Below are 23,474 nucleotides of genomic sequence, written 5' to 3'. Positions count from 1 at the left end.
TACCCTATTTCAGCATTTCGTTATTTGTTCTGGCCTTGTTTGAATGTTAGAGTGTTTGGCCCCATCTGCCTCAATGTAAATGGGAGTGCTGGAGGTGGAACCAGGCTGGGAGCATGGCTGGAGGCAGTGTTGGAGGCAGGTGGAGCCTGGGGTCCTGCACAAACTCAGCACTCATTTAAACAGTAGCTTTCACTGGGTTTTCTTACCCTTTTCTGAGAATTCCTTTTCCATTTCAATTGGTGTGTCACAGAAGCAGAGGTTTTCATGATATGAAGTTTTGGCAGGTTCTGTGAAAAGGAAACGCTGAGAGTGTGCTCAGAGCAAAGCTACACCATGAATTCTGCCTGTATTGAAAATAGGAGAATTTGGAGTGGGAAGTTCCCAGCCCTGGAAAGAGCTTGAAATAAAGTCAAGGGTTTATAAGACATGATAAGACAACTCCCTTTATTCATTGGAATCTAGGTTTTGTTCATTCTGACATTCCTGGAATTATACAGAGATTGGTTTTTGTGGTATTGTTAGGGTTTTTTGTTGGTGGTTTCTTTTTTCTATCACCACTTTAAGCTTCCTGCCTTTACTTGGGAGTTGGTCTGGGTAGAATATTTTCTCCCTGTCCTGTATGGAAAAAACTATGTAAGATAGTTGTAGAAAGTAAACGCAAAGCAAAGCAATCTCCCATCTACGGAAATAAATGTTTGGAGAGGTAAAACCTGTCAAAGTGTGAATTAGGAGGCATGTTGTGTCACGTCACTTCAAACACTTCAAAGTTTGAGGTAAAGAGTAGTCTTTGTGTGTGGTACAGTCTTAATACCAGTTTGAATCACTGCTGTTCAGGTTTTTATTGGTTTTCAGATGGCGATCAAAACTTGTGAAAATTCAGTTATTTCTACCTGCCTCTTAGACATCTGGTTATCACAGCAGATGGCAGTGTAATCCGGTGGGAGCGCATCAGAGAGGCAGCACTGTTCAGAGCATGGGGAGCTTTGCTCACCAGAGGAGTATAAGCCTAGTGGGCATCTGGTGTGGCAGCCAGCACTCCAGAGGTGCATGGGGTGACCACTGTCTACCCACTACTACACAGTGCTCAGAGAACGCACTGGTGATGGCATGTAGACAGGAACTTGAATTCCTTCTGGAAACAATAAAATTAATACAAAACTAATAAATCAGGTAATGAAATTTTACTATCCTTTTTAATGTAACTGTAATAACCAGCAAGCAGAGTAACAAAGGAGAGGTGTAATCAATGACTTGGGATGATGTCTGGATCAGAAGGCCTCAGTCTGATCTTGTAAAAGGTCAGTGTTTGGAGACATTTGACCTGCTTACCAGTTGCAGGACAGCAGCTAAAGTAATTCATAATGTTGTTGAGAACAGGGACTCTTTAACCACCTGTGAGAAAGAGACTCTGGTGTGGCCAAAGAAAAAAGCTTTTTTTTTTTTTTTTTTTTTTAGCAAACTATGTTGATTCTCCCTGCAACTTCTAATGAGACCAGAGTCCTGAGGGTTGGAATGGAAGCAAGTCTCCATTTCCCCAACCATTTTCAAATGAGACAATGACTACTGTGAAAAGAAATGTTAACTGTACTTGAAATATCTTTTAGAGGGGTTTTTACTTCATTATCTTCTGGATGACCATCAGTGTTGCAGACTTAATCCTGTGTTTAATCAGAGGTTATTTCTTGTGAGGGAAAATCCCAAACAAAAAGGAATGCAGAGAAACTAATGTTTCTTCAGTGATGGAGATAAATCATTCAACCAAGTATTGGCATGTACTGAGTATTAGCTGCACGTAACATCTTATGTGGGATTGTCAAGGAGTTCTCTGAGAAAGGCTCCATCTGCAGTTAAAACACGTTTTCCTGCTGGGATGTGTGTCAGCACTACAGCAGATCATCCCGCCTGGTGAGCTGCTAACATGGATCACATCATTCTAGATGTCACTGGCTGTCTGTCAGCAGCAGTGTCAATGTCTAGCTTTCAGGTGTGCCTTTTGACCACAGCTGCCTCCTTCCAAAAGGTTCTCAGAGCTTGTGCTCCCGTTGCAGAGAACTGTATGGTATATCCCACAGCCCATCACAGGGTGGGTCCAGTCAGGCACTCAGTGTGTTTCTTTCTAAAGCAAGTATTTCTTTTCCATTGTAGACAGAACATTGTCCTTGTGATGTGATACCCAAATCCATAAGATCATAGTAAAACCTGTGGCACAATAAATATATAGAATAAATACCAACAGTAGAACTTTGTTGATAAAAGCTTGCTTGCCTCTGTTCACACAGAGTGGCAAAGGGTCTGGGGAGCTGAGTTGTCCCTGACCCTGGTGGATCAAATTATGCATTGTAAAGGCATGCAAAGCATGCAGCCAACCTATTCCTGAAGAATCCATTTATAAGACAGATGATGACATCATGGGTAAAAAAAGCTTCTGTTTTAATTGTGGAAATGTGCGGGTCAGCAGCTTACTCTTCTGTCAGTGACATCAGAAGCAACACGTCTGTCCTTTCAGTGGGAGGTTCTGCTTGCCACTTGAATGTTTACGTTCTAGGGACTTGCTATTTTCTCCCTCTTTCATTTAGCACTGAAATCTTCTCATCTGGCCTACCATGTTCTAGGCTGCAGATTCAGTCGTGTCTCAGTTTCCTTCCACATGCAGGAATCTCCCAGTAGTTTTGATTTCCTTGATAAGGAACAATATGATTTTTTCATGCATTTAGGCTATCATGTTTCAATCATTGGTTATTAGTATTATTATTAACAAAATCAGATACATTCAATATCATCTTAGTGGCAATGATTTTGTGGCTGCTTTGAAATGATATGAAGATTCTGTGAGCCTTGTGAGTAGGTTCCAAGTTCTACCTGAGAAGCACACTGAATAGCTTTGGGAGAGGGGGCTAAGAGGCTTAAGTTGCTCCTTGCATCCCACTGATCTTTGTGCTACTTGGGCTACATGAGGTGGCATGTGCCTGCTCTCTCATGGCAAACAGATAAAAGAAAATGTATCAGCTGTTCATCTCATAAACTTCCTGTATTGATGAAACATGAATGAATTCTAAGTAAGTATAAAACTTATTAAATAAATACTAAGCAGAAGAGCTACAGCCTTTAGACCATTGTACATAACCTACAGCACAAGGAAATCTGTCCTGCATATCTCAGGGTTAGACTTCTAGTATCATCTTCCATTTTTTCATGAATAAATTATTTGATTTGCTACTCTGTTCCTCCATGGGCAAATAGGACATAGGAAAAGAAAATTTTAATTTTCCTTTCTACTTGCAGACCCTTCCTTCCTAACAGAACATTATATATTTAACACGTGGCTATACTTAAAAAAAAAAAAAAAAAAAAAAAAAAAAAAAAAAAAAAAAAAAAAAAAAAAAAAAAAAAAAAAAGAAAATCCTTTGTTACGGGGCATCACTTACACACATTATTGCTTACCAGAGGGGAATATTCTTGATTTTGGAAACAGTAAGATGGATCTGATACCACTAACCTCATATGTTAAATGCTCTTCTGATCAAGACAGCAAAATCACTGTAAAAAAAGTAAGAATTTTAGGTTATATAAAAGTGGCACTGTGCAAGTTTCGGTTGTCTCCAGTTTCGCACCTAAAGGTGTGTAGGTGAAACTAGCATGTTATTCCTGCTTTAAGCCATACAGCTCTGGTAGTCAGACTGGATTCCATCTGCCACAGGTACAAACACCAGTAGGCCCCCAAACCCCCACGTTTGTACCCATAGAATCCTGCTGTGGGATTCTGTTGGTGTCGTTAACAGAAATTAAGAAAAAAAGGTCTGCTTATCCTGAACAAGGAGCATCCAGAGCCTTTTATTCTGGAATTTGAACTGCTTTGCCTGAGCTTTCTTGATGCCAGACCTAATGCCTTTCCAATTTCATGTCTGTTGTTATATATGATTACAGTTTGTTTGGTTGAGTTTTTTTCCTTAGGAGTAGATTATGTCTATGTTGGGGTAATCAGAACAAACTACCATTCTTCTACTACACTATTAATAGTATTAGCTGCTGAACCCAAATTCTTTGTTATTAAGCCAGAGGTTGACTTCTTTCTGACACTCACAGAGTTTCTATTACATATTTCATATTAGGTTCAATGTTTTAAAATGTATCGTTTCTTACTGTTTTTAACAGAGTATGCTTCTGCTGGCTCACTGTTTGATTACATTAATAGTAACAAAAGTGAAGAGATGGATATGGATCATATCATGACCTGGGCAACTGACATAGCTAAAGGTAAGCAAGATGAGTGGTGTATAGTATCCTACACAGCCAGCAAAATGTACAGCTGGAGATGCTTTCCTTAGGAAGTCAGGAAAGCCTTCGTAGTCTTTCTTATTCAAATTGTAACAAAACCAACCAGCCAAACATACATACATAAAAAAGTCCCTTCATTGTGCTTTTTAATATGTTCCTTGTTTATTATGAATCCCAAATACCCTGAAGTGAAAATGGCTTCTATGAGCCATTTTTACTTCTGGTGTGCCCCTAAGTCCCAATAGATAATTTTGCTGATGTAGAGTAATTATGAGGTAAAGTGCATAATTACTCTTACACTTGATTTGAATTGGGGCATTTAAGGAAGCTAAGGGCTTATTCTCAGCAAACATGCTGAAATTCTTCATATAATAATGTAGAATAAGCTGTTCCATCCTTTATGTTCTCTGTGACCGACCACACAAGAATTAGTGTAAACTAATGAACAAATGGTACATTCATATCCAGCTTCCTTGTGTAGACACCATCTTAGAGAAAATAACTATATATGATATGAAAAACCCTTAGCATATCCATATAGATGCTCTGATAGATATGTGAGTATTGCTTAGTGCTTTTTACTCCAAGTGGATTATGGGAAGCTTTGCTTCTCCTTCAGCATGTCAGTGTGGCATACAGGTATGCCAGCTTGTACCAAGTATAATTAGTGGGAACCAGAAAATATGACTGCAAATTCATGATGGCCCCACTCAGCCTGTCTAACCAGGTTGTTCCCTTGTTTTGTGTAGGAATGCACTATTTACACATGGAAGCTCCAGTCAAAGTTATCCACAGGGACCTGAAGTCCAGGAATGGTAAAGTATCAAAACAGTGAAACGCTCTGCATTTACTGTTACCTCTTAATGTAGCATTTAAATCCGTGCCTGAGCTTTGGGAACAAGCAGAACTAACGCCTTGGCTGTTATCAAGCTGCACTTGTTGAGGCACAGAGGAGCCTGTTCTGTCCTCCCCATCCTGACTCTGCCTGAGCTTCATTACAGACCCTGGCAACATTTAGAGCACTATGGAGGGCTCTTTAAAGTTGTCTTGCTGGCCATGATTATACCCATTTGATCAGCTTTCAGACACTGCCCAGGCACTTCCCTCTTCCTTTTTCTTTTGGAAAGGCTGGCAGACACCAGGCACAATAGGCTGGATAAGGTCTATTATTTGTTATCAGAAAATCTTGTCTTTACTGTGGCCTGTTTTGAGGTTTTACAGATATTCATGCTTTTGAGTAATACATATTCAGTGTGCAGTCTGTACGTAGCAGTTGATGGCTGTTTATGAAATTAGCAGAATATTGACTTTAAAATGAAACTTCCACTACCAGTCGTGGGATAGGAGGGACACAGATTTTAATAATGCAGACAGGGAGATAATAGTCAAGAAAAGTCTAGGTCTCACCTTGGTTTTCTCCTTTTATTAATGAGTCTTCTAGAGATCTTCTTGATAAGCCTAACTACACTGGGGAGAACAAAGTTTATCTGTGTTGCTATCTTTGAACTCAGTAAGGCCTGCCAGGTTTTGCATTTGTTGGGAGGCTTGCAGGAATTCAATAGATGTTCTCTAAAGCTTCTCAAAGAAACCAGGACAGTTTGCACATGTGCACAGTCAAGTGCTCGCTCACCATAAGATCATTTGTCTTGTTAAAAAACAAAGTATTTTGCTGTGAAAACATACTGTGTTTATTTTTAGCATTCTTCTAACCTTTTTTTTTTTCATTTTCAGTTGTTATAGCTGCTGATGGTGTGTTAAAGGTATGAATTCTTTAATATTTTGGAGAGAGATGCTGCTTGAGTCAATGTTCTGATGTCTCATAAATGAGGCTGATACTCTATTACCTATTTAATTTTTTATTTATTCTTTATTTATGCCAGATCTGTGATTTTGGTGCTTCAAGGTTCCACTCCCATACGACACACATGTCATTAGTGGGCACTTTTCCATGGATGGCCCCAGAAGTTATTCAAAGTCTTCCAGTGTCTGAAACATGTGACACATACTCGTACGGAGTGGTGAGTGCCTCTCATTTCACTATGAGTGGTAGAAGTTCTCCAGTGTGACAAAATTTCACGTGATGCAAGAACAACAATTCTAAATAAGAAAAACAAAAAAACTCTCACTTTCTTTTAAGACTGACCCATAATTTGTAATTACATGCTTGAAAATGATAAGAAGAACAGTGTTTTGCATGTTTAGTAAGATCTGTAAGTAGTAGATTAACAGCATGCCAGTGTAGGGAAGTGCATGCTTTACCACAGTTGTTCAGCATATGTTTAAAGGCTTTTAGGAGCCACTGAACGACCTGCATCATGAATCTCTGCTTGTTTTTTTTGTGGAACTGAAGGTTGTCTTGTAATAGGTGTATAACAGGATGACATGATTAGCATTCTACTTCCCCTAAAATGGAATATCACTGATTTATATTAAAAAGTAAGCCACTGCTCTATGCTTAATTGTTTAAAAGACCCTTCTATCATTACCTGTGAGAATAGAGACTCTACCCATCTGAAAATATAGGAGAGCCCAACATTACTTTGCTGGTTTTCTGAAGGGTGAGCAATCAGTTATAGTTAAATACAATGTCTGGTTTTCAGATTCAATAATGTGAATTACTTCACTCTGTCCACGGTTAAACTCTAATTTGGTTTTGCTGTGCAATACAAAATAGGCTAGAAATAGCCATAGTGGTCAGATAAATTGTGTGCCCGTAGCCATTCTGTGATAGAAGACAGTGAAGAGTACTTTGAGGGGTAAAGGAAAGGAAGTGGGATTGTAGTTTCCATGCTTATCTGTGTATTAACCATATTTGTGTTTGGATTCAACAGTGGGTGGTAGAATGAGGAATTCTTCAGTACCCATCAGGTATTGCCTCTTTTTGAGGGATGGGAGTAGATAGCTGTGAGGGAGGCATTGTGTTTTTAAGCTAGCACCTAATGGTTAATATACCTAAGCTGATGTTCCAATGGAGGATGACTTAAACTTTTTGCCAAACAGTTGTTTATAGTGAGAAAAAAAATATGTGAGAGATGATGTGGCATCCCTTAACAAAGGTTGAAGTTTTGCAAAGAGGGAGAAAAAGACTGTATTTTCAGATTCAAACTCCTTGCTTGCTTAACTGAACTAGGTCACAAACAGTGGGAGAACATAAGCTAACAAATGTAAATGTTAATGTAAACTGTTACTGAAAGCAATCACATATTGTCCACTGAAGGGAAACATTCCAGTTTCAAAACAGAACAAAAATGTTAGAGGAAAAATTCCAAACATAGTCTTATAGCTCAAACTGCTCCTATAGTCATCCTAGTTTGAACTGACTTGAAGTAATGTTCTCTGTGTGGGAGAAGGTAAGGAATTATTTAGTATCTTATCATGTGAAGTATTAACAGTGCTTTGGGAACAGTATGTCATGCATAGTTTGTTTGTCCTCATCCAGACAGTAAGGTTCCTTTGACAGTTCTGTGCTTGGAGGTAAAACGCAACTACCCTCCTTATGAAAACAGTTCAGTGTTACCAGAATATTTTAATTTTGTAATGGATGTGTAGTGCTACTTTAGAGTATCTAATAATATTTGACCCACATTTTTTAATATATTTTTTTTTGAGCTAATATCTTCTACTGGGGATAGAAGCTTATGAATTCGTAAGCACTTAGGAGTCAATTAATCCTTTTGTAACTCTAGTCTTGGAACATCATAATTTTCAGAGGAGGTACAGGGGTAGAAATGAAGAATGGCAGTGGCCAAAGTTCTATATTGCTGAAATTACTGACCTAATGAGGTTATACCAGCAAGAAATAGCTTGAGTATAACATTTAAGGTTGGAATCTCCCTGCGAGTGTTATGACTATCAGAGAATTAGCTAGGGGACTGAAAACAAAAAATTCTGAGAAAGGGTATTTTTGTCTCTTCAAATTCTTATTATCTATAAAAACAAAATTTAAAGAATCCTTTTTCAAAGTGTAACACTTGCCAGCAGCTTTTGTGCTAGAGAGACAAATCTGCTTTTCTTCAGTTAAAGTCCTCTTAACAAAGAACAGAATCCTTTCAAATGTAAACTAGTAAGATGCTAGGAATAGATATTCCATTTGCAATATTTGTCATCTTCCCCATGGTTTTCTTTAGTTTCTTTTCTGCTATTTTTCTGTCTGACACTCTGTTCTTTCTACAAACCAGTCTTTGATTTTAAATATTCCGCTTAAGGTGTGTGAGAGCTTTTTTCCGTGAAGTGTCAAAATCTTTCTGCAACCTTATAGGTCTGAGTTGCTTCTCAACTGAAATGAATTTTCCTCTTTGTGAACAATTGTATACATGTTTGTAGTTAAGGTTCAGATTAGCTTGTCCTGCTCTTCATGGATGGTTAAACAGGTCCATGTTTCTCTTCAGGATATATAGTAAATAATTTATAATACTGCCGTGAAACGCTAAAGCTGAATGTTCCAGGAGGTTTATTAAAACACAAAGACAAATCTTGCACTTTCCTTCATCCATGCTGAGATTCTCTTTTCTGATCCATTTCCAAATCCATACTCTAAACAGCAGATACCAAGTGTTACAAATGATCAACCCTGAAATTGACTCATATGCCATTGTGTGTTGCTCAAAAATTATTCCTTGCATCTCTGCCAGATAGGAAAGTATATGTGGAATGACAGTGTCACTCAAAAAGCTGTTTTGAAATCATGAAGACATATGCTCAGAATATGTTATCCTGGCAGAACTGTTTGTGGTGCACCACAGCGTGTTTGTCTATCAGTATAAATGTGTTAAATCATAGAAAGCTTATATGATGTAGCTGAATTATTTTATCACTTACAAGTACGAATAAGTAAAACCATTAATTGGCTATTGGTGGCATAGAGACTGCCATTAAATGTAGCAGCTGTTCAAACATTGCTGTAGCTATGAGAACATATGTTATTTATAGAGGGAATGTTGGCCAGCTCCAGGGGTTATCCCTTACTCTCTTTGAAAAGAATTATGCGATCTTTAACTGCAGTTGGATCAATGCAGAGAAGAGTGACCTAATTTTCATGCCTAAGGGCAGTACCTCTATGAGTGCAATGCTAATGCTCATGCTGTACTTCCACTCACTGTGGCTCCTGACCATTGTCTGTGAACAGTTTCCTACCAGGAGAAAACAGCTTTTTTTTTTTTTTTCAGTGAAGATGTTCAGAATGTTTTCTTTCCCTCAGATTACTCATTTGGATGTTCCCCTACCCAAATGGCACTTTGAATCTTGGTTGGCTTTGCACTGGCGTGGGGATGCAGGATGGGGTTGGGGGTATTGTAGAGTTGTTTTTTTATCTTTGGGTTGTTAACACATAGTTGAGAGGATAAGAACTGAAACGCACAGCTGAGCTGACAGAAGTAAGTGTAGGAGCTTTTTCTGAAGACCGCGTAATTCTTATTCTCAGCTTCATGTATAGGATGACAGTTCATGCATTTATCTCTCCTGTCTGTTCATCGGTATGCAAAGATGAGCCCAACGTCTTCAGAGGCCACAGGTTACAAACCCCTACATTAAATGACCTTCCTTTGTTTTTCATCATTGTTTCTAGCTTGGCTGTTTTTTCTGTGAGCACCTGCTGTCCATCATCACAGAGGTGTGATGTGATTGGGGAAGCAGGTGATCCTCACCGTCAGGGGTGGGAGGGGATGTGAACCATGTCAATCTCAGTTAGATTTTACACCTGAAATGGAAGATAAATTGATTTCCGTGTGAAGTGAGCTGGGGAGCCAGTTCTGAAAATGAACAGAGCATACCTCGCAATAAAAGAGGCTGGGGTAAGTCAGGTTAAGGTCCTTGTCTGCTGCTCAATGACCCTGGGGAGAGGAAGAGGCAAGTGGGAATGCAGAAGGTATCCGTTTGCTGCTTTTTAAAGACTGGTGGTGCAATCTTTCCCCTTAGCTGATGATTCAGGGTAGCTAGTCCAAGAGATGGGGTTGAAGCTCCTATAAAACTGAACGTAGAGATACATCACTGCTGGAAGGAAATGCTTTATCTATACCATGGGCTTGAATATTAGAATTGCATTATTGTTTGAATGTTTTCTAAATCTGTATAAGTAGATACAAGGATTTACAGCATCCCACTTTTGGATCTTTTACTTTCATTTATTAGTAAAATGAAAGCTTTAAGAAAAATTCTTCATATTGTGTCAGATTGCTGTTTTTCTCTTCAACTGTGTGCAGTCTTGAAGTGTTTTTAGCTCACACTGTTGGTTTAGGGAGGCAGTGATCTGTACAGGCAGTGGAAATAAACATTGAAAGTGTCATGATAAAGGAATTCAGTTCAAAATGTTCTGCACAAACATACATGCATGAATGAAATGAGACAGCTCTTACCTTTCTTGCAGAAGACTAAATTGTAGCACAGAAGTAGTTTCCCAGCTCAAGGCTCTTTGAAGACATTTAACATGTATTTCATTATGTTCTTTACTTAGAAAATATATACTGCTCTATCTTGTGCAAACTTGAGTTTCTCCTCTGTGATTTCATGGTGCAGTCCTACAGATGAGGTGGTTCTACAAGACTGCTCAACTACATGTCTGATTTGATCCAGGGGCTTCTGTTTTAAACTGACTGCTTTGTACACTGCTTTTTTATCTGAAGTACATGGGGTTGCTAAATTTTTTCCTCCTCTCAGAGTTAAATTTCCTTCCCTACCAGCAGAGAGGTGATCATTGGAGTTACTAATTGAGGTGCCTTATTTTTCTTCTAAAAGGAGTGAAGTCTATATTTCTTATTCTCAGGAAAAGTGTCCTTATTTTTCCAGGATACCCTTACCTTTACCAATCAGTCTTCTGAAGCAAGCAGAATTATTCAAATAGGTCTATTGTTGGAGTGTACCCCGCTCACTTGATGAAAAGCCCAACTCTGCTTCAATGCTTTTTTTTTTTTGCTTGACTTCCATCTGCCAATATTGTTGCATTTTTTTTTTCTGATTATCTTCATGGCTGTCCACAATCCATTTGAAATGGTGTAGCTGGAATAAACCTGGGTACTAACCCTAACAGTGAGGTTATAGAGACTTGCATAAGGATCTTAATGCATTTAGGCAAATCCTGCATAAAATATGTCTCTTTTTTTTGTTGTTCTGCTTCGTATATGAGCAGAAGAAAAAATTTGTAGATATTTGTAACAGGATGTGTAAGTGAAGGTTCTGCTTTAAAAAAAAAAAAAAAAAAAAAAAAGGGACATACACAAGTGGAGGTAGAAAGTGCTATTAATTTGGTTGAATTCCAATATGTCGTCCCAGTGGCAGAAAACCAAGTTGGATTCATTGACTTGAAGCCTTCTTGGTGATGCCTGGCTCTTTTCTACAGAGTAGCTTAGATTCTCAGGTACTGTTACCAAAGCGCTTAGAGCATGTAAAATTAGGAGATCTTTCTATATCTAAGTACCATACATATATAAAATTTTGAGGAGAACAGAGTAATTTTATATATGCTGTGTATATTGCTTACTTTAACATGATCACATACTTGGAGATAAATGATTACAGTTTGGATTGCAAAATTATATTTAATATTTTCATAGGCATATCATAGGAGCAAAATACCTTTTGGATCATATTCACTGGTTGCAATCATATAGAAATATTTTTAAATGAAAAATTACTGCAAAGCAAAGCTATGTCTAGTTGGGGCTGAGAAGGAGGGGAAGAGTTCATTGTCTTCCCAAGTCTCAACTGCCAAATGTGAACTTTATAGTGTACAAAGAAAGTAAAAAAGCATCCCAGTTTTTCATCTTGGCTTTTCTGTAGAGGAAAAAGCAGAAACATTCAATTTAATTTAGTGAGAAGATCTTGCACACAAACACTGGTCCAAGTTCCTGCAAATGGAAACTGGTTGCCTGGTAATTGGATACAGAATAGTGCTGTATCAAGGTTTAATAATGTATTTAAAATACAAAGTACAGAAATAAAAATTCTTTTCTTTTTTTCCCTTCCAGGTTCTCTGGGAGATGCTAACAAGGGAGGTCCCCTTTAAAGGCTTGGAAGGATTACAAGTAGCTTGGCTTGTAGTGGAAAAAAACGAGGTAAGACTACGTTTCTACATTCAGGTACATAGATCAGAAAACAGTATTGGGGTTTTGCAAAAGACTTTTTCATCTTCTTCAAATTGAAAGTAAGTTCACGCGTATGGAAAGATTAGCAGTAGGAGCTAACACAAAGGGTCAAAGTGATGTTATTCCTCATGAATGGACCCTTTACATCTAATTGTTGCAGCTTCACGTCGTGATGCTGTAGATCAAAAATTGTACAAGTACTGTACTAGTTTCTCAGTCTCAATTGTAAAACCTAGGGGTTTGTTCTTAGTGATGAAAGAAGCCATTGCGTCCAAGGTAGGGGAACAGTTTAACTCCATCTCCTGCGTTTAGGACATCTTTTTACTGGCCGGGAGTTGATATATCTGTAAGAGACCTTCAGCTACTTCAACTTAACTCTCCCAGCAGGAGTCACTATAGTACAAGAAACTGCCGCTTAGATGAAAATTTCAAAAATAAAAGAAGAAAAAATAGTTTAAAAAAAAGAGAGAAATTACAGTTTTGCCACCTACGTTCAACACTACATTGAAGATGAGCTCCTCACTGGTATCGGCAAGGCTGTGGCATAGCTGCAAGCCTCCTCATGCAGAGTCTTTCCATTTCAAAAGCACTTCAGTGGTGTAAACACCGTTTGTACAGTGTCCCCAGCCTCGCTTTTCTTCTTCTCACAAATTGAGGCTTTCAGTTAGTTGGACATGTGAGCGTATATCTGAACACATAGTCCCTTGATATCAAAGACAGTAACTACATTTAAAAAACATTTAAAGTTGTGACTGTACCACACACAGACAAGCATGGAAATCCTCCACAAAGATGAAACCTCCTCTATCTAGACACAGCGGAAGCTTGGGAAACATTACAATGGCAAGGCAGTGGCTGTACAATACAGGTTTCTATTATTCTACATAAACTGTTTCTCAAAATGCTTCAGAGTTAAACTAAGAGGTTTCCTCCTCTTAGTTTAATATTTTTTGTTGGTGTTTTTTCCCCCTTTATTTTTTCTTCTATTTGAGGACTGGATTAATTCCAGTGAGTGACACTGTGATATACTGATTAGTTGGAAATGCTACACTAACAGTGTGAAGATTATGAATGTGGTCTTCTACTGCATTTATCAGAGCAGGGGGCATAAGGACACTCTTGTAGTTTAGGCAAAGCCTCATACATCATTTTGAAGGGGTAACCATAAAGCCGTCCATCAACAGTATTTGTTTCTTGTGCCTACTACTTGCAGTTTACATCAGGGGTACAGAGTAGCATTGGGAATGTTTAAAGAGATGTAGTCACATGCTGAAAGATGACAGAGCACAACACACATTTCTCTGTAGTTTTCCAGACCAAGGAACTATGTAAAATACAGTATGAACAAAATGTGGACATGACTATTTTACTCATGGCTGAAGAAACCTAAGGGGTGACATTTTCAGAGGCAGCTCTTTGCCTGCCAGGTACCACTAACCTGTTGCTACCAACTTCTTTAGAGGGCTGTGGGGGAGCTTAGGGGCCATTGCACAGTTTTTGTTTATTTCCAGCCATGACTTGGGTACCATGTTCACCATAAGCCTTGTAAAAGTCTGCTTGTGCTGCTTTTCTTCCTACTTTCCTACGTCCCAAAGCAAGTGTAAGGATCAGGTTCTGCTCTCGGTTCAATCTGTTGATATCAATGGGATTGCATGCTTCCAGTCCACAACAAGACTGAATCACTGTTGAGCCAGTCCTCCATTTTTTGCACTGCAAGGCTCTTGTTAAACTCAGTGTGGAACTGAAGCCAAAGTGCAATTGCAAAAGGTGAAAAATCCCCTTTGCAAATCCTGAGGCCAACCAGTGATTCTAATGATTCTCTATGGGTCTCTTTTGACTCTGCATAATTTCAGTGTTATTTTTATTCTGGTAGAGTTTCTGTATGGTTTTTTTTAAGCTAGAAAAGAAAGGCATGACAGTTCGGATTATGCTAGGCATGATCTCATAATAAATGCCAGTGAGAAATATAATCTTTATTATAATATGACAGTTTTGAAATCTGCTGCCTCTATATTACATATTATATAGGTGACATTCTGCACAAGTGAGACAAGTGGTGATTGCAACTGATTGTCCACTGTCTGGAACAGTGAGGGTTACAGACAATACTGTAGCAAGACTAGCCAGTGTATTTTTAGGCTAATGACTCAATCAGAGATCAAGCACCAGTACAACTTGTTTATGCATTGTACAAATTTCTATGTATTTCTTGCACAGAAACCTTTGTTATTACATTATTAAGTTATAAGCTTAAGTTATTACATTATTTTAATAATCAGAGTTCTGCAGTGCCCTGCATCTATATCTCATGTTTCCAGTTCTCATGGTGTTCAAAAGCTTGTGGAGCAGAATTTTTTAACTGTTTACTTATGGCTGCTGTGTCTTTTAAGGCTTTGCAGGTTATGCAGCAATATGATGGTAGAGTTTGTCACAACTTGCTCTGCTTTGCTTCTGAAATGCAATCGTAGGGCAGATCAAAGGGTCTTCCTGGTAGGTTGGTCTGAACAGAACTATAATACGTGGTTGTCACCTGTCAGAGGACAAGGAACCTTTTTTCAGCTTGATCCCTCTTGGGAGTCTATTTTGGCTCATTTTCACTGAAGAACTGTTTTTTTAATCTACATTTTTTTTGTTACTTATTTAGTATGAAACATCTGAAGTCAGTAAACTGCGTTAGTGACAGCAGAGGAATCTCCTTTGGGTGTAATATTGTTGGAAGCACTTGCAGTCAACTGGAGAGCGTGTGTGTATGCGAGAAAGTCTGTCTGGAGACAGACTCTTAATGTAAAATCCTCTAAGACTGACTGAGTGAATCTTTTCATGGTTTAAAACTCTCAGCAAATGAAACCAAACAAGCTTCAAGCTAATTCTCTGTAGTCAGTGGTCCTGGCTATAACCAGCAACTCCTTGTCTTCAGTCATTAGGAAATATTTATGAGTTCACTGTGCTCTGGGAGTGCTTTCCGAGATCTGCATGTTCTCATTAATCCTTCTGGCCACAGGCTCATGAAACGTCTCTTGTGTCATGTAGAGCTTCACCTAACTCTTTTTAACTCACTTAATGTAATCTATATTTCAGCCATTTGTGTGTCAAAAGTGATTGTAGCATTGTACAGCTAGATCATCTGTGTGGGAGAAAGGAATTAAGGCAGCCTGTACATTATGCTGATCTTGACAAGCATCTTAAAATAACATGCAGCAGCCTCCACAAACTATTATGTTTTAGTATTAAAAGCTGTTTGTTTTGGTTTTAGTTCTTCCCTGAGCTTTCTTAAGAAACTCCATTTGTGCATTTCTTAAATTCCTTTCTTATAAATCTATTAAAAATTAATTGTATGTCTTGCTAGTGTTAATAATTTTGATTTTTCTTTCTAATATGTCAGACCTCATTTTTTATATTGTGTTTTAAAGAAAGAGTGTGTTTTAATTCTTTTAATCGTGTTGCTATTTTAGGAAATCTATTAGTAGCAGCTTAAAGGGAAATGCTTCCAATAACTGGTACATTCTCTTTCCATCAGAGATTAACCATTCCAAGCAGTTGTCCCAGAAGTTTTGCAGAACTGATGCAGCAATGTTGGGATGCTGATTCAAAGGTAATTTAATGTGTTTTTGGTTTTTACACCCCCCCAAGCCATGTTTTGCAAAGTGCGTTAGCATTTCCACGGGGGACAAGTCTGAGCTGACACCACTGATACATGTTAAACCACATTTCTTAACAAAGATAACTAGGGCTGGGTTTTTTTAATGGGTTTATATATTTATACCTAGATGTCTGTCTCTCACTTTTAATCGAGAGCTACTATGCTACGAGCTTACCTAACTACTAAAGACAAGGACAGGAAATACATTAAGATGGCAAAAACGCAGCCATTTTGGAGCAAGTGGGAAAATGACGGGTTTTATATTTTCTTTCAGTAGTTAATATTTAATCTTTTTGGATGCATGGGAGCATCATGTTATGAAATGCCTATTTCAAGGTCCAATTTTGATGCCGTCCTTGTGTTGAAAATACAAATATAATTCAAGAATAAGTTAATCCATAAAACATGGGTAGGAACAGCAGCAACACATTCTGAGTTGACATTAAATCTTTCCTAATCTGTTCCCTTAGGACTTGAATGATGAGCTTTATAATGACTATACTTTAATAATATGATAATAGCAGTACTGTTTAACGATGGAAACAGAATAAAAAGTTAAAGTGCCAAACCATTGTTATTATTAATCTGCTGCTACAAGGAAGGAATTAAATAGAATATTTAGACAGTAAAAGCTTTTGTAGATTATGGGAGTTACCTTCTTTAAATGGACTCTACTACTATCCTGTTTTACATAAAACTAACTGGAAAGAGCCTGTGGGCATACTAGCTTTATTACCAAGGATTAACATCCATTTCCTTTGCCTATGAAAATATTTGAGACAGGAAAGGATAGTTAAGCAGAGGAAATTATCCTCTTTTTCTCAAGTCAAGGCACCAGCAAGAACTTTGTGTCTTTAAACTCAGGAGAAAGCTAGCTACTGCTTCAGAGAGACCAAGGTCAATTCCAAGACAAATTATAGCACTTAGGTTCTTTAAGCTAGAACGCTTTATCACCAGAGGGTAGTCGTAGAAGAATAATATGAGAAAGAAAATATCCCTTCTTAGTCTCTCTTTTTTAAGCAAGAAATTGCTTTCCTACAGAATAGATCTGGAAGACTGAGATCTGTCAACATGTGGTTTCCACGTGAACAGACATTTAATTGTCATTCCCTTAATAACTCCCTGTATCCTCCCCATAGAAGGGGAGGAAAAAATGCTTTGATTTTTGAATCTACAAGTAGGCTGTTTTAATTCTAGGTCAGTAATTACTGAAGAGCACTTTCTGTGACAACTACTTATCTTTAATAACTGCTCCCAAGTATCAGCATCGCTACCAAAGGCCTCAGAATAAGAATTACTGGGGCTTCTTTTCTATAATTGTAGCTTGCTCTCTGCCTTGCTTTAGCCACATCCATAAGTGTTCAAGAGTGTTGCTGTTTCTCAAGGAGAGGGAGGGAGGGATCTGCATGTTGTAAAAGAAGGATGCTTAACCATCAGACTGAGTTCTGTCTGCCTAAGTAATTCACCTGGGTGTGTGCTCCTGGGAACGTTGTTCCTCCAGAGGCATCTCTGTTCTGTGCAAAGAGTGAATCTCTTGTGAGAGGGGTTTTCCTGACAGTGCTCTTCGCTAGTTTTTCTCATGCAGCTCTTCTTCAGTTAGGCAATTATAAATACTTTGTTCACATGACTGAAATGGAGTAATCTCTGGTCACAATTTGGGCATGTGACTGACTTATTCAGTCACATGTTGGGAAGGGATCACTGCTTACAGCTCTCAAAATGCTTTGATAAAAGGCTGTGTGGCCTGCATGAGCCAAAAGATGGAGCACGCTCCTCTGAAATAGTGCTCTGTGTAACATTCCCTTTTTGCCAGGATTAGCTTTAGAAAATCAGATCGTTGATGCATGAACTGAAGGTCAAGCAGGGGTGAACTCGAGGATGTCAGCTGCTCAAAGGCAGTTGCTAAGGTGCTTACTTTTAGTCCACAGAAAGCATAAGGTAACTTTTGGTGGCTTAACCTTGAGAAAAGAGGGATGAGCATTTACTGTGGGGCTAAGGAGTACACTTGTAGAGCTGCTGCAAAGCAGCTGGACTATCAGATACGGCTCACATCATAACTTCTTAACGGGAATGGACAGAGTTATTAACATTGCTTTGAATTCTTACGAAATTCATCATACATGGAGAAAAATGTCTGTAGTGCAGTGCTCCACATGATATTTGGAATGGTAGTCTTTATGCAGTTTAAACTGCTAGTTGAAGTAAACAGTTCACATGTTAAAATTTCTACCAAACAAGTTCCTTTTGCTTGGGTACTAGACTGTAGAAACAAGATTTCTCATCACTGGTGCCTTTTTTTACTGTTGTTACTTGCTTTTGAAACACAGGTGAATGATTCTTTCTCGTTTCATCTATTCCTTTAGTTTATCCACATATCAAAGATGTTTATAGATTACTGAGTATTTCAATGGAAATCAGAAACCTGGGAACAGAGAGGAAGCAAGAAATAAAGGTCATATGGATTAAATATCCTCTGGTTTTATGCAAACCTATTCAGTATGAAATACTGAGCGGAAGGAAACAAAACATTAGCCATAATTATTTCTAGAGGGGCATGTGTTGTAAAGATTTCAATATGAGGCATCACAGTTATAAAGGGAAACAGTTTTCAAAGGCAACTCATGCCTTGATATTTTAAGAATCTCATATAAGGACTTTCTAGAAAGTACTAAGCAGTTATCCACCAAAAATAAGACTTTTTTTTTTTAAAGTTTCTCAGCTCAGGCTCCCAGTTTCACAGATCACTTCTTGACAGTTTTAACCACTCTGTACTTAGAGTGCATTTATTAAATCTGAAATTACCCTTTCCTAAGGGGCAAGAAACCACCAGCAAAACCCACATGGCAGTGTAGGCTTGTCTTCCTGTCATCTTTGTCTCTGCAGAAAGCTGGTACCTGTAAATCTGGCAGCTTCAAAGCTGGCAGGGTAGCTGCTGGCTGTTCACAGATACTGCACAGCCAGAGATGTACAAGCTTTGACAGTACTGTGTGACTCTGCAATTGTTCCAGCTCTAGTTGCACAGCTCAGGAACTCCTTTGCCTGTAGCATAGGACCCACCAAATGTGTGTTGCTGCTCCTCCCAGATCAGTTGGTTGGTCCTTTTGCTTGCCCTTATTAAAAGCCCTGTTCTCTTGTCATTATCTCCACTCCAGTTAGTGCAGGCAGGCTTGACAATAGTGCTGACTGTGCTCAATTAATGTTAGCCCTGTCCTATACTTCCCAGGATATTCCCCCCAAAAAAGGAGCAAGCAAAATTTATGAAAGTGTTTTGTAAAATAATCCTGAATGAAATGTAAAATGTTGTGAGTAATGCAGCATGGGGATGTTTGCCCTCGGTCTTTTCCTGAAAATAGGATTAGTGTAGTTCAGGCTCATTTTGCACCTGCTAGTCTGTTGGACAGGGCATAGCAGTAGCAGTACCCTGGTGTACTTGTGGGGAGCCACAGTCTCCTGTCTGGCAGCTTCCTCTCCATTTGGGAGGCTCTTGAATCACCTCAACAATTTGTCTTGTAACCATGTGGTTATAGGAGACACAGCTGTAGCAACAGTAAGGGTGTGAGGGCAGTTGGAAGGTTCTTCTGCCACAAAACTGCACTGGAGTTGTCCTTGTTGGTGCCGGAGGTGGATTTTGTGCTCTGTACCCCAGTGCCGCACACTCCCTGACTGGGGAGGTTTGGGCTCTTCCAGGGTGTGTTGAGAGGATCTGCTCAGCTGTGTTGGGTCCTGCAGCATCATGCATGTGGAGGGGAGGACTGCTGCCTCCTCCAGCTATCTGTAAAGGCAGGGTGACCCTGCTGGGTTTCCAGCTCAGCAAGCGCTGGTGAACAGGCACCTGTTGCCAGGTGTGCCCAGGTTGCTGCTCTCTGGATGCTGAGCTGGGAGCCAAATTGCATAAGCACATGAGAGGCTGGGGCAAGTGTGTCCATTGCAAAAAAAGCTATGTAGCTCGTTCAACTGCCCATTGCTTGAAATCATGGAGATGGACCCAAAAATGACAGACAAAGCCTCCAGTTACAGCCGGTTAGTGCAGCATTACAGTATAAGAGAGCTTGTCTTTTTTTTGTTGTTATGCATTTGACACTTCTTCATGCTGTTTGACATTTAAAATAAAGAAATTGTCTTTCTTTCATAATGTGGAAATGACTTGGATCTTCCTCAGAGAGACACCTCAGCATTGTTCCTGATTGTTTTTGTGCTCCCAAATTAAAATGCACGTTTTAATTGCGGCATCTGTAATTTTAGCAGAAATGGTATAATTAAAGGCGCGATAGAGAAAGAATGTGCATCATCCCCTTATTATGTATCTACATTTTGTTTCAACCTTTTGTCTCAACCTTGTCTGGGGTCTGTCAAACAGACTAACAGAGTCAGCGCTCTTTCAAGAAACACATTTAACTCTGGCTTTTTCAGTTTTCAGTTATTATCCTACTTCATAGCTTCCCCTTGGGACTAAGGGGAAAGTAGAAAATACAGAAAAGTTTTAACTGCTCTTTGTGATTAGTGAGCACAGTGGGTGCTGGATGGAGAGCCCTGAACAGAAAGTTCAGTAAATGAGCCCAGGATAGAAGAGCACAGAGGCTACTGATATGAGCTTAGCTGCCAGGTGAGGCATCCTTACCTAGCCTCAATCTTCACTTCTTTCCTGGCTGCTCTGTGGTAGCTAAAGTGAGAGGTTTTTCTGAAAAGTCTCTCCTCTGCAAGAGGGGAACTGCAGCCAGAAAACAATTTTTGATGGGTAGCTAAATACCTTTTTCACACTGAAGAGTTTGTGTTAGCACCTGTAAAAGGCTATCTCTAATTACTGGTTGCTGATGGGTCCAGCCTTCTGTATTTGGCAGCATTTTCCTTCTTAGCTTGAGAAAACTTTAGAATTGAGAATCTAGATTATTATTGATGCTGCGAATGCTGTTTTACTGGTAGACGTGGAAGACTAAGCTACGGCTCGAGTCCTACTACCTTATGTGACTCTTCCCAAACTGACCTTTTCTTCAATGGGAGAACAAAAAAAAATCCCATTTATAAACTTGCAATCCTCTTGTAGGATTAATGTGTTCAGAAAGGAGCATTGCAATTTCTGTTGCTTGTGGGTTTTCAGTTGAAAAATTCCTGCAGATATTTTTAGTAGTTGTATATGGATGCAAATGCTCTGTTTTGTTTTGGTTTTCCTTTGTTTTTAGAAAAGGCCATCTTTCAAGCAGATCATTTCAATCCTGGAATCTATGTCAAATGACAGCAACCTTCCAGACCAGTGTAACTCATTCCTGCATAACAAGGCGGAGTGGAGGTAAGTTTCCTTCCTCTGAGGATGAAATGATGTGGTTTTATGTTTAAATGGTATGAGCGTTCTTTTCAAAAAGACATCAGACTCTGATGATGTATTGGCAGCAAATATGTGTGCTTGAGGTATTTTTAGGATGTAACTTACCTTGTTGTTTTTCAGGAATGCCTAGAATGTTGTGAAACTTGTATTAGGAGCCAATGCACTTAGCTGTACCCTCTATTTATTATTACACTAGTTTAGGTATCATGATATTTATGGGTTTGTGATTCACATCTTAAAACTAATTACGAGTTTCCAGTCAATAGCGTGGGGACAAAAGAACTCAGATATATGTATGATTGATGCAATTTTCATAGAAAGTGTATAGATGATGTTAATATCAAGACCGAAAAAATGATAAAGGGCATAAAAAGCCCCTTTCAAGTCAAGCCTCTGTTTGTCCTCACTTGTTTGTGTTCTATGCATTGTATGTGTTGTGTTTTTTATGCATTCTCTGCCTCGTATGACTGTGTGTCCATGCATCCAGCATATGCTCAGGCCAGCCCTGTTTTTGTATAGTGCCCCAGCATTGCTTGAGTATATGATTTGGGCTATTGCTGATTGTAATTGTTATTCAAAAGTGATTATAAATGGAGATGAGCTTCGAGAAAATTTTATTACGTGACAGTTTTACAGTTAAACTTCCAGCCTCTTTTTTGGTATGTGCCAAAACTTCTGGAACCTGTCCCCAAAGCTTATTTGTGGGTTAGAAAACTCGCTGCTTCCCAGTCCAGCCTTCTGTTTGGGAAAGAAAATTGAAAGCAGATCTGCACAGGCAGAAGAGTTTTTCAGATGATTGTGCCTCAGTCTATATTAAGAAGCGGTGGCTCTGTGCCAAGTAAGAAGGGAGCACAAATACTGAAAGATTCCCAGCCTGCAGGCATCGAAGAAACTGGGGCTGGATGGAGGATGGGGAAGAGCACATGGAAACGGGGTTTGTGTCAAGCCCGGCATCCCACGTTTCCTCCGCTGCCTTCCAAGGAAAGGCAAGACGCAGAGTTTTAGTGGGGCGAGTGGAAAAACTGAGCTGGCGATGGGACGCCCCGGTCACACGGCGGGGTATAAATAACCCGGGCCGGGGCCGGTCCTGCCCTGACTCAGCAGCGCCGGCGGAGGCACCGCGGCCCGGGACGGCCGGCGGCGGCACCGCGCCATCTGCTGGCGGCAGCGCCGCGCTGCGCCCGCCCGCCGCTCGGACCGCGGCCTGCCCCGCGGCCTGCCCCGCGGCCTGCCCCGCGGCCTGCCCCGCGGCCTGCCGCGCTCCCTGCCCCGCGCTTTGTCCCACGCTCTGCCGCACCGCCCGCGGTGCGGGACTGCCCCTGGAGCAGGCTCCTCTGCAGCCCCGGAGAGCAGTGTTCAGAGTGCCCTCTTACCAATCAATACCCGGCTCTCGAGCGTTTGCCAATGATTTTGTCTGTGGTGGTGCTTTTACTGCGTTATCAGTATACCCTCTTCCCCTAAAATCCGTGCTCTAAGGCTTGGGACAAATGTAGAGTATTTCAAGAAAAAAAACAAACTTATTTTATGGCCACCGTTGTTTTTGCAGACTCTGGGCATCATATTGTGGTTTTGACAGAATACAAGCAGGGTTGGAAGAAAAATATCCCCCAATGAGGGGCTTCCTATACACCCCTACATAGTAAAAATACTTATTTAAAAGAGGAGCAAGTACTCAAATGCCCTTAGGAAAAGCAAATAACTACTAAAATCTTGCCAATATAGCAGAATGAAAGCTGTGCTAGCTGACACGCACACTTGGTAACAAACTTTTACTTAATCAGTTTATTTCTTGGGGTGTGACTCAGGTGGCCCAGGTTCTTGCAAATTTTATTTTGATGCACCTAATTTACTCAGATGGGGAATGTCTGAAAAGGTGTTAATGAAAAAACATGTAGAAACAAAAAGCTCTTTGATGCTATCAAGTAACAGAAAAACTTCTTACCTTGGGGACTTGTGTTAAAGATAAATTTGGCATTTTCTTTTTGCAAAAATAAAGAACTTGGAGACAAGGAAATAGGAGAGAGAAAATACAAATTCCTGATGAGACGTGATTTTCTTGAAAGCAAAGATGATTTCTGAATTAAGCCGAAATGAAAACACAAAGTGCAAAAAGAGCACAAGTTGTGTGGGGAGTTGTTTGGAAGCTGGGTAAGAGGGTTGTTCT

At 39.6% G+C, this 23,474-nt stretch overlaps 1 protein-coding gene across 8 annotated transcripts in view; it reads left to right on the top strand.

Moving 5' to 3' along the window:
• Positions 1 to 23,474, top strand: part of MAP3K20 (mitogen-activated protein kinase kinase kinase 20) — a 96,312-nt gene that overhangs the window by 30,195 nt on the left and 42,643 nt on the right. For all 8 annotated transcript variants that reach the window (XR_003570616.1, XR_003570617.1, XM_027878488.1 and 5 more), the window contains exons 4-10: positions 4,153 to 4,254; positions 5,025 to 5,090; positions 6,007 to 6,035; positions 6,156 to 6,293; positions 12,234 to 12,320; positions 15,868 to 15,942; positions 21,168 to 21,274. Coding sequence is in view for 6 of the 8 variants with exons in the window: in XM_027878488.1 (XP_027734289.1) it covers positions 4,153 to 4,254; positions 5,025 to 5,090; positions 6,007 to 6,035; positions 6,156 to 6,293; positions 12,234 to 12,320; positions 15,868 to 15,942; positions 21,168 to 21,274 (604 nt within the window). In the remaining 2 variants the exon portion in view is untranslated. The remainder of the gene's footprint in view (positions 1 to 4,152; positions 4,255 to 5,024; positions 5,091 to 6,006; positions 6,036 to 6,155; positions 6,294 to 12,233; positions 12,321 to 15,867; positions 15,943 to 21,167; positions 21,275 to 23,474) is intronic.

Source organism: Empidonax traillii, unplaced genomic scaffold, assembly GCF_003031625.1.
Source record: "Empidonax traillii isolate 1590-97213 ecotype Southwest subspecies unplaced genomic scaffold, ASM303162v1 scaffold42:size1813164, whole genome shotgun sequence".
NCBI classification, from domain to species: domain Eukaryota; kingdom Metazoa; phylum Chordata; class Aves; order Passeriformes; family Tyrannidae; genus Empidonax; species Empidonax traillii.
The sequence above is the reverse complement of the archived record's forward strand: the minus strand, read 5'-3'. Positions and strand labels throughout refer to the sequence as shown.